The 12,158-nt window shown below is 40.6% G+C and overlaps 1 protein-coding gene across 1 annotated transcript in view; it reads right to left on the bottom strand.

The window, feature by feature from the left end:
* The window catches only part of lrig1 (leucine-rich repeats and immunoglobulin-like domains 1), a 46,222-nt gene extending 35,993 nt beyond the window's left edge, over positions 1 to 10,229 (bottom strand). The window contains exon 1 of the mRNA XM_084729310.1: positions 9,175 to 10,229. Coding sequence (XP_084585436.1) covers positions 9,175 to 9,377 — 203 coding nt within the window. The 5' untranslated portion in view covers positions 9,378 to 10,229. The remainder of the gene's footprint in view (positions 1 to 9,174) is intronic.
* Positions 10,230 to 12,158: the final 1,929 nt, after the last annotated feature.

The following is a 12,158-nucleotide window of genomic DNA, read 5'->3' as shown; positions in this document are numbered from 1 at the left end:
TGCTCGCTGAAAGTGTGAAGTGATGTCAGTGATGAGCCTTCTGTAGTCCAGCTGGGAGACAAAGGCCCTTTAATGTGGTCGATTGCAGAGAATCATAAAACTAGTCAAATAATAACCTGAGTGTCTGAGGGCCAGACACACACACACACACACACACACACACACACACACACACACACCAGTCTTCCTGTCATTAAAGGCCAGTTTATAGCCAGGCAACTGCAGTGAGAGTGTACACAAAGCTAACACCAGCTCCGGGCCACCATTTTACACACCAGTCAAACAGAGGAAGGAAACGGGCAGAACAAAGCCGATATCTTATCAGCTTTGACAAGGTTAAAAGCATAACCCGACCAACGAGATTTGCAGTAATAATGATAAATGTGAAGAGCTCAAATCTGAGGAAAACACCCATAAGATCTTGGGAAGATGACGGAGAACTTAGGTGCACGATCAGAGAAACGTAGCGCTGATGGGATCAGCATATTTCACCATTTGCATTACAGATTTCCCACCACCCCCGCGCACACACATACACACACAACTCAACAAAGGAGTTGCTCCAGCCTTTGAAATCAGCCAGGCTAGGAGCGTGACTCAGTTTCTGAAGTTTTCCAAGGCAGGAAGGCGGGCCACATCTTGGGGCCATGTGCACCACCATTCTTCACGCTGCTGGTTTGGGGCTGCTGAAGCTGGGGATGGAGCGGGATACTCCAAACAAACAGGGAGAAGGTCGAGGTGGGGGGGGGTCCGCACTTGCCCGAGGCACTGCATGAACCAGAGGACAGGCCCAAACGACGCCAGCTCAGACTTCACCAGATGATATGCACAATAACACTTGTGCTATCCACACTCTAGGATAAACGCTAAGATTTTTAAGCAGGGAGGTGTGCATGGCCCCTTGGATCACCAAGCTCCTAAATCTGGTAACAAAAGTATATTTTTTGGTGGTCCAAGTATAAACCTGGCCTTCCTTAACTGTGACGCTTGTGTTGTCCACTTTTCCCGTAAAGTATGATGAGGTGTTTCTTGCAGAGACTGCTCTTAATGAAAAACAAGCTAGATTTCTCAGCTTGTTGAAGGAACTAACTAAACTCTATTTACTCCTAAATTTCTTTGTTTTGTTTTTTTCTGCCTTTTGTGTTACTGGTTTATAGCCAGGCCAACACTTTAGTGGCCCTGACATATCTGTAGCTAGTCAGAGACAAAAATGTTGCACTGTAATGCTGTTTTGGGCAAGCAGTGTGGGGATAAACCTTGGTGGCCACAGAGAGTCACCTACATGGAATATGTGGTGGTGGCCATCGGGCCATGGTTAATGTTGAACCCTCACCCTGCATACATATATGTGTACACATTGTCCACACCCAAAGGGATCGTGCTCCTGCATTTGACACTGGATTCTAGCATGATAATAACAACATAATTTCTTACAAATGTCACCAGATTATTTAGATCAGTAAAAGGAAAAAAGGAAATGAGCATCCCCAATTAATCTGAAAGAATAACACAATTACTGATGTCTCTTTAGTGGGACTATTTATTGTACTGTGCAGACAGCTGACCTCTCAACTTCAAAGCAAAGAAAAAGACAGGATCATCAGTCAATTTTTTCTTACCAATTGTTTATTATACTAACAGAGCACATTTCTGCAATAATTACAATCCAGCCAGTGGTTAAACAAGTGTCTAAATAGTCGACTGTGTTATCTTTACAATCTAAGTGCATGTGAATGTGTGGCTGTCTAGACAGTGGAGCTCTCTTTTTCTTTCTCCAGTATCAGAAAGTACAGAGGCTAATATGGGGGGTGGGGGTGTTGAAAAAAATGTTTGGCCCAACTTTGTACTCAAAGCCTCACTCACTTCCCCAAGCACTGCCTGTTTTCTGCAGAGAAGCTGCTTCACTTGCACAGCACCTCTCCCTCTCTGTCCAAGTCACGCTTTTTTTTCTAACATCTTCTCCAGATTTCCAAACTCTTACCAGATGTAGAGAATTCACAGATGATTCATCGATCAAGCCCACTTTGTAGACACCGACTTTGGGGGAGAGGGGAAAGGTGGAAAAAAAAAACTTGGCGCCCTAAAGTGTCTTTACAAAAGGGCCATCTATTCTGCTGACTGGATTCCTGTAGAATGACTTGTGGCAGCAGCTGTTTGATTGTCATTAAAGCCAGTGCAAGGCCATGAGATCACTCCATATCTTCATGTTAATGTCAGACTTTATCTGCTGTTATTAGAGTGGGGGCTCAGCCTTAGATGTTCCTTTCTAATTTGTTCAGTTAATGTTTTGCATGAATCATCCCAAACAGTTATAAGAGGATCATTCAGAACAAAAATAGATTGCCACTTTGAATTTACATATAGGAAATCCCCATGCTTTTACTATCCGACTAAACACCAAACAGCCTGATAAGGGAGGAAAAAGTGAAAAGCGGCTGATAAAAATCGGTGCCAATGATAATATCATCCTAAATCCTTCCAAACACTCCAACATGACTTTAAAATATCCACAAGAGGACAAGCAAGTCACAATGGCTAGGGAAACTATGACAATGAACAAACTTGATGTAATCACTCCAGTACCACAAGATTACAAGGCTGTGTAGCAAGAAATGCTCTAGAAACCACAAGGGGCTGAACCCTGCTGAGTGCTGCTGCTGTTGTTGCTGCATCTCTGCCCCAACTACTGAAATGAAATGTGAACCTGTTTCAGCCACTGTCACTGTTATCAGCCAGCCCTTCTATCAAGTACAAACTTACTAACAGTAGCAATAGCCATGATAGAAACGCTGTAACAATGGCAAGCATAGCCCTACTGTGGCAAATTAGTTTTTCATGCTTATTCATAGTTTAGATGAGATATCTAAAATAGAGTAGCTCTGTCTGACAGTATGTGACATACAAGTAGACAGTCCTGTAATGTTTCATTTCCTCTGGTTTTCTCAGTGTGTTACAACATGTGCGACAGTGGTTGAGGTTTCTGACCACTGACAGGACTTTCACCAACTAACCAACCAGCCTGAAGGCAGCAGCGGCAGCAGACCGTGACATTGACAAAACACTTCCATGCAGTGGGCGGAAAATGTCCCCCAACACCACCACCACCTCCCATCATTTTCCCCCAGGGCCAGGTGATCTGCAGCCCCACCCTCCGCCGACCAGTCCGCAACCAGCCAGCTGAGCTCCCGGCCCCTGCCAGGAAACCACCAACACAAACCCATTTCCTGAGGGCAGCAGCCAAAACCAACTGCTGGGGGTGGTGCTTACCAATAAGGCTGTAACTGTGAGGTTTAAGGCAACAGCTTGGGGTTGAGTTGCAGCAGAACGTTTGGCGTACACCAAACATTATGGCCAGCACATTGGGAAACTTGGGAAACCACTTGGGAAACGCTGGGTTACAAAAGGAACCATTCAAGATGAGGCTTCTTCTTGCTTTGTACTGGAGTTGCTGCCAGCTCGTGATGCAAGGACTCAACATTGATGAATAAAAATAAAGACAAACCCCATCAAAAACCATAGCTTTCTGTAAGATCAAAAAAAGGGTTTAACAATCTCACATGAGAAAAGATGGAGAGACGCCGGCAAACAGACACTGTGTGTTTGCTTTATCTCTATCCAACCACAGAAATCTCAGCCTAAATTACTAATGCTCATGCTTTTATTTACTTGCACAACCCCATTACGCCTGTGGCACTGTGGGCAAAAATGCTTTTTATACACATTATCGTGGCTGCAAATAAGATAAGGCACCACTCCTGAGAGGGAATATGTGACTGTGTGAGAGTAAACTTGCTTTGAATGTTATTAGGCTATTCATCAAACAGAATCACAAAACAGAATCTGAGACTGGTGGGGTCAGGATATGTCTGGCAAAGAAATCAATAACTATCCTGAAAAACTGTAGTCAATTGCAGGGATGGGACACAATAATAACTTAGACATCAATATACTATAGTTAATTTTCTTGCAGTACAGTATCAATTAATTGATAGTGAGGTAAATTAAGCTGTTGTTTTTCTTCTTTAAAGGTATGTTCCACCTCTAGCCTATCACATCTCTCCCCCCACGGCCGTAGTTCCTCTCAATCCCTCACATCGCTCCTAATTAGCTCAGTCGGCTCTGCCAGGATCTACCAACATGTTTGTTTCCTTGATTCCTCATCAAGGCCGCGTTTTCACAGGGGACTATTAAAGTCAGGGTCCTGAAGGGAGATTATTTTGACAAGTGGAAAGCGTTAGGGCTTTTGTTCTTCCCCTGTAGCCACGGGACTGCTCTGACTGCCACTGACGGATAAACTGACAACACCTACCCTCTAGCAAACCATCTACCCTGGACACACATTCATCCAGTATTACTTCTACAAAGTGCTTTGCAAGTGACTAAAAACAGTTCAACCTCAGAGCAAAGGGTGGCAGTGCACAATGAAGTTAATACACCTACTTATTGCCACTTGTTTGAAATGATTCATCATGTCTTGCTGTTATAACGTGGTGGAAAAAGACGGTTACTGGCAGGTCTCAATTATTTGAGGCAGGAAGAAAAAAAATAGGTAAGGTAGAGTCCCTAGTGGGAGCATCAGAAGCTACTTAATGGATAGCTAAATGCAAGACATCTTTTTGTCTTCAGTCTCACACCAGAGTTTGATCTAGTACTGTATATTATGGGGTACCTAGAATCCTCTGTCTTAATGGGACTATGATTAGTCAATTAATTGATCAAAGCAAAATTAGTTGTCAACTACTTTGATAATTGATTAACCCTTTCAGTCATTTTTCAAGCAAAAATGTCAAACATTTGCTGGTTCACATTTTTTAAAAGTAAGGGTTTGCTGCATTTTTTTTATCATTTGTGATAGTAAATGACAGTTTTTTGGACAGTTGGTTGAACAAAAGAAGAAATCTGAAGAGGCCACATTTGGCACTGGGAAATAGTGGTGATAACTTTTTTAGATTTTACAGACTAAATGATTCATTGATTAATCATAAAAATAATAGTTTGTTGCAGCCCTATCCCAAAGAGTAAATTGAAAAAAAAACTGGAATATTTAAAAAAGAAGCTTGTTGATATTCTAAATTAAAAGTTAGGCATTTTATATTGCCATGTGTACGAGAAAGTATGAGCATATTGCTAACATCATTTGCCAACCGTGCAAAAACTCCTAACTGAAAACTGTGCAACGCTCCAACATCCTGGTGGAGATATGATGACTCTCCTAAGAACTATTTCCCTCAGTGAGCTGCTGAATGAATGCAGGTCCTGAGGTACTACTGCTGCGTACATGACTGTAATCCCAATTTAAGTGCCTGTATAAAGATAATTGCAACAAACACATGACAGCACAATCCTTCTTCACCCACACAAAAGGGTGGGAAAACCTAATTTATCTTGAGCTGGATTTATCCTCCCTGCTTGAACTACATTAATTTTATAGACAGCAAAGCAGAACACAGAGGACAGAGGAGGTGTGTGAGTAGTTGCACAAGATGTAGCTGGGGGGCTTCTTTTTGGTTAAAAACTGTAGTCACATGTTTTAGCTACTTGTTTAAGAGTTCTATTCTACAGGTGTTTCAGGTTATTAAGATATTCCTTCAGCTGCATCATGTAGAAAGGAGAGGGAGGAAAGCATATGTTTACTGACACCCACAAATGCTGTCCTCCCAACTAACACTACTGCTGCTGCTGCTGCTCCCTCCCTGAGGTAAACACAACAGAGACAGTCAATTCCACACTGATTCACTTGGCTCAGACACCTGGAGGTAGAGATGGACAAATGCACTTTGTTTATAACCAAAGCGTGGAGCAAACAGACACTCAGACAGCTCTACTGACAAGATAAAACTGTTACTGCACTGTACTATAACTCTTGGTTTATTAAGTTGCAACGACACTACCGTTACTCTTTCATCCGTTAGTAACACACACCCAAAAGCTGCACACACACATTCTTGTACACAGGCAGCAATCAAAAACTAAAATAACAAAAAAAGTTATTTCATTCACTAAAGAGGACAGGACTTGAAGCAAAGGACCTTATAATGGGATCAAACTGGGCCACAAGTTAAATTGTCCATACTTGTCTCTTTGGGTTTACAGTAATCATCAGCTAATCTGGCTCGTTTACAGAGCCCGGAGGAATAGAGCTGGTTCCCTTTGAGTTACCTGCCAACATAATGTGACTATCTCAAGTGGTGTGGAAATATGCAACCTAGGTGTTTTAAAAGATAATTCAAAGCCATAAAGCCATTCCCTTTGAAACAACAAGACCGCGGGTCCTTAAATCTTGACCGATAAGGTTTGGCCAAGATAACAGAAGTAGACTTGGAACGAGACATGGGCTCAGGCAGGACCCTATCTTCTTTACGCTAAACCAAGCAGCTGTTTCAGACGGGACATTTGTCCCACACAGTAGTTGACCATTGTCCACGAGCACAGGCGGAGTAGTGTGCGTCTGCGTACATGCATGATAAACAGCGTCTGCACTTGAACTTGGCTAAGTGGTGCTTCAGGGCAATGAGGCTACCCGGGCACAAGTGCCGTTATTCATGTTTTCAGAGGACTTTTTAAAAGTTGCATTCCTCACTTCCCAGGGGAAGATAAAGCGCCTAACACAGGAACCTGGGAGCCAGAGGAGTCTTTGGGTCTTTGGTCTTTAACCCCACATTCCCAGCAACACACACAAACAGATGCTGTAAAATCTGTAACAAGATGCCTGATTGTCACTGAGGACACAACTGCCACTGGACACAGTGGTTGCAATATGCTGCACTGAGAGCCAAAATGTTGATTGGGAGGACAGAGGGTTGTGTTGTCGGTAAATAAATTGTGTCATTCAGCTTGATAAGTGCTGAAGTTCCCTAAACATTGGAGGATGTTCCATGAAAAATGTCCCAAATTGGCTCATTTCCTAAATGAGCTGGCAGACAGGGTTTCAATTGTTGTCAGTCTTGTCCTGAGGATAATTCTTAATTTACAAGAAATGTAATTTGTGAGCTATGGTGAGCAACACAGAAACAAGAATTATGGTAATTCCTGTCATAAATCTAAGTGAGTAAAGCAGAGGTTTATTAGTTATGACATGTTGGGGTCTATTTGTTTACTCACCCTGAGGGGACAGTTTGTTCATTCTAACATTGGAAACACGAACACATTTTTATATTACTGACTAAAAAAGATGCTCAGTCATGTCCTGTCATATTTAATTGCATTTATAATCATTCTTGTAGGAAACTTTTGATAATGGGAAAAAAGACAAAGTCTGACACATTAATAACAAAAAGAAAAGAAACAGAGTTGGTTGTTTTGATCGACTGTTATTTATAGTGATCCTTGTTTGATAATTGATTGACAATAAGTACTTTTTTTAATCTTCAAACAAAAATTTTAATAATTACCCAGAGGTAATTCCTTGAGAATTAGGACTCCGTGGTCTAAAGTGCATCTATTGTGGCCCTTGACATGAAAACCCCTAACAAAAAACTGTTTGTGTATGTCCCTCTTCTTGCAGATACCACTATACCTGTTTAAGTGTTACAGGTCAGTAAGGCTCATTAAATAAGTTTAAAAAAGCAACCCCTCAACAAATTATGTGGAAATAGACACTAAAATACTACATTTGGCCAACAGTCAAACTCAATTAAGAAATCTTTTTGCTTGTTGTGAAATGTGAGGTGAAAACTTAACACATGAATTGCACAAACCATCTTAAGTTACAAGTTACAACGCGATGTGCCAGGAGGACTGTGTGAGCTAACAGTTTGTTGGTGGTTTGTTGCTCCATTAGTTTCTAATGAGAGGGTGCAGGGACCTACAGGGGACTTAAATAGAGGTAACAAGGGGTCCCCAGCAAAATGAGGTGCACTCTTACAACTTTACTCCCTCAAAAGTTACTGTGATGACGAAGGAATAAATAGCACAACCGTGACAGCTGGTCTCACTCTCTCTGTTACAGTTGATAGACAATTAAAGTTATGCAACTCAAAGCAGAACCACATAAATCTTCTCAGACTGGATTCCTTGAGAGAAAATTGTATCAACAGGGGCCAGTGTTTCAAAATTTTTAATCCAGATCAAAAGTATCAAGATTCTGTAATCCCTTTTTCTGGTATCCAAGATAAAACTGTTCTGGCAGATTTTGTTCTGGTTTTTCAAAGAATTGTCAGGTAGGATCATTCTGATCCAGATACCACCAAGATCAGGATTATAGAATCTAAATTTGCAGTCATCTGTTGGTCAAATTAACATTTCATTAACACAGATGTGAAAATGTTGGGTGGTGCATTATTATAATTATTATTATTATTTATTAAATGCATTAATGGATAAACAGCAAACTGTAAAACACACAACTGCTTTGTCAGGATGCTACTGTTTGTATTGATAAAAAGATCCTCAATAAAATAATGGTTCACAGAGTGTCTCTTGCTGGCCGTTAAGATGGTTCATCTGATTACAGTGCTACCAGCCGCAGGTCAGGGTCATCTGCCTGGGGCTTCCACTGCAGTCAGGAACCTTACATCCTTTTGCAATATTATGAAGCATGATGCTGGAGAAAGTTATGTTGCACATTGCACTTTTCAAGGAAGAAATGTGAAATTCTTGTTTTTGCCCTGACCCATTTTTACACAACAGCTTGAAGATTTTCTGTGTCTTAATTGCAAATACCATAATTGTTTATTTTAGAATGGATATTGTTTTGGCATGATCTGCATTACTTTAACATACAAGAAATGAATAAAATAATGACCATATATGCCATATGCACTACATATTTATACATCCACCTTGAATCCCTGATGAATTCACATTTTTGGTGGATCCTGATTTTTAGCATCAAAACTATCCTAATTTGCACCTTGGAGTTTTGAAATACCCCAAACAACATTTGATATGAATTCTAGGTAGGACGGAAGCCATATCCCAATTTTGTAGGATCAGCATCACATCTCTTGGTTTTGAAACAACCAAATTTGAGATTTAATCCTACCCAGAAAATTCTGATCTAGATTAAAAGTTTTGAGATACTGGCCCCAAAGATCAACTGCCTAACTCCTGTTTATTTATTTCCTTTAAGAAAAGTTTCTACGTCAATATGCACTTTTATTCTCTTTACAAACATTGGTACCCCGTTATGGGCTGGTCAATAAATAGGCTGGGGCAACTAAGCGCTTTACTTACAAGGAAACAGTCCGGACTGGAAGGTCCAGAGGCGCAGCTGTCAGCTCCAGATTACTGCAGTCCACTGAATCCCCGCTGCAGGTACAGTTCTGGGCACACGGCAGGTCTGAACCCAATCCATAACCGATAAACAGTCCGAGCGACAAAATTAAATAAAAAACACAACGAGAAACATATCCAAATCGTCCCAGGGACGCCGCCATTTTGTATCCAGTTTTAATAGCGCGGCCGCTGAGCTCTCTCTCCTCGTACCCACAAACTGGAATATTAATGTCACTTCGTAGAGACTGAATACTTTTTATAGCACATTAATTGTCTTGTTGTAACACAGAGGTTAGTAGAAACACTTGTGGCGCAGTAGAATTATTTCCATCCTAATAACAGTCATTTAGGACACAAGTTTCCCAGTCCAACTTTCTCCTCTGGTGTCCGACGCGGTCTACAAATCAAAGGTGATTCACAGATTAATCAGCCAAAGCAGGCTAAAGCGAACTTGTATCGCTTTGAACTTTAATTTAAATTGATAGTGTGCGTTCATAAAAGGGTAAAAAACTACTTTCTGGATAGTGTAACTGCATTTAATGACATGTTTGAAAACATGCAACGGAAAAAGTTTAAGGACAGCTCTCAAAATGAACTGTTGAATACCGGAGCGGCAGCAGAAAAACTGTTTAAAACTTGGCAAGAAATGCTACAAAGTGACGTTTCACGGTGTCGGAAAATGTTCCTTACAAACTTGAAGGTGTAGCAAATAAGTTAAGACCCGCGGGGATACATGGATAATGCCGAGAAGTCCAGCGTTAGTCTCTCAAGCCGAGCACTGCTGCTGCTGCATATCGTCCAAATCTTCCTCAGCACTTCACGGCTGTAGTCGACTAATAAATCCAACTTTGAAATACACACAAGTCCGCTCCAGAAGAACTCAACCGACAGCTTATCAGGTGCAGTCTGCGGTCACAAAATCTCCACGATCCGATTAATAGAAAAATAGAGTCCCCCCTCCTTCCGACCGTGTACCACCACCATGAGTTTTTTCCTTTCTTGAGTTACTTTTCCTTTTTTTCCTGGGTGATCGTTCCGTAGTCCCACGTTGGATGCACAACAGCGATCCCAGAATCCTCCCATGACTCGCCGCGATTGGCCGTTGCGGTTTGATGGGCGGGTCGAGCCCCAACCTGATTGGTCGTTCCGGGTTCTCCGTGCGCCGCGGAGTTGGAGAGCCTTTGAGGGGCTGTCAGTCAGCGGTCACTGGCCCCGCCTATGTTTCCCACCCCGGGGTGTGAAACCGCACCACCTCCTCTCACTCTCACTGCTTCTTAAAGAGACAATCACTGGGATCAAGCTCTGTAATCGCATTATAACAAGCCATAATAACATAATTGGTTTGAATGCCATAACAATGCCATTTTCAAGTGTTTGTTAGTTGTTTTCAGACTGAACTCAAGATTTACATGAAAATGAAAAAGGCAGGGAGGAAGTACAAAGCAGCGGGGGATATAAAAGAAAAAGCAACTAGTGTAGCTTGGCCTAATTCTATGCTAGTATTACTACTGCCTTATTAGAAACTAATGTATTAGTAGATGTGCCTCCACAAATTAATGCATGTACTCATGCATGTATGTGCAGTGGTGGATAGTGACTGTGTACAATTAAGTACTGTACTGAAGTACAATTTTGAGGTACTTGTGCACATTTATTTGATAAATTATAATAAATAAGTTATTAGTTACTTTACAGATTCAAATTATTGATGCAAAAATTATCAACAAATAAAATATATAATGTATTATTATATATTAAGCTATGAAGTCATTTAGATTAGCCCCACCTCTATCAACCGCAATATTAAAATTATATGTTGCCTACATTAATCAATCAAATATTATAATCCGGTGACTATATTTTGATGCTAGTAGTTTTCTATTTTTATTTTAGTAAAATTTTGATTGCAGAATATTTTTACTCTGTGATATTACTACTTTTAGTGTAAAGTAAATGTTCAGAGTATTTCTTCTTCCACTGTCTATTTATAGCATCTAAACCATTCAGTTCGCCACATTCTGAAGAATTTACTTATTTCAAATGTTCATTATATTTATTTAAAATGGTAAGAGATGGTTGTGTGTGTGTGCGTGTGGGTGAGAGAGAGAGAGAGAGAGAGAGAGAGAGAGAGAGAGAGAGAGAGAGAGAGAGAGAGAGATCCATGCCAAAAACACAGCAGGACCGGATGATGATGATGATGATGATGATGATGGTGATTATTATCATTATTATTATTATTATTATTATTATTATTATTATTATTATTATTATTATTATTATTAGCAGTAGTAGTATTTTTTTTTTTTCATTTTTCTCCCCAATTTTGTCATTGCCGATTCAAATTCCCCAAATTCCCTCAAATTGTCCCCATCACTGGCAAACTGCTGTTTGGTACAGAGAGGGAGGCTTGTGAGGAAAAATGTAAGGTTGTAATCAGGTTCAGGCTGAAATATACTAATAAGGGATGGGTTCAGGTCATGTTCAGACAGAATTTTGTTAGTCTTGGGCCTTTTTAAGCTCAACTTTTCAGGTCAGATTAAAGTGTGCGTGTGTGTACGGCATGTCAAAAAGGCTGGAACTGCTTTTCTTGATGTATCTTCTGTTGATGTGAGCCTAAAATAACGTCAGATGATCTGTCATATATAAGATAATATTACAACAGAAGATGTGAGATCATTTGACCGTGTGCCTTTGTTTGTACACTGTTTCAGTGTGCACGCGTCTGAGCAGAGGTGGACAGTAACTAATTACATTTACATTCTTTTAATGTACGGTACTGAAGTAGAATACTTCTTTTCAGATATTGTAACCTTGAGTATTAAGCCACCACTTTAAGACACAAACTCCACAACATTTCAGAGGAAAACATGGTACTTCACTTGTACCTCCAGTTTATTTATTTTACAGGTAGTTATTTGCAAATGAAGTTTTTTTCTTTCAGT

This window comes from Lutjanus erythropterus, chromosome 2, assembly GCF_056507025.1.
Source record: "Lutjanus erythropterus isolate fLutEry1 chromosome 2, fLutEry1.hap2, whole genome shotgun sequence".
Lineage (NCBI taxonomy): Eukaryota > Metazoa > Chordata > Actinopteri > Lutjaniformes > Lutjanidae > Lutjanus > Lutjanus erythropterus.
The sequence above is the reverse complement of the archived record's forward strand: the minus strand, read 5'-3'. Positions and strand labels throughout refer to the sequence as shown.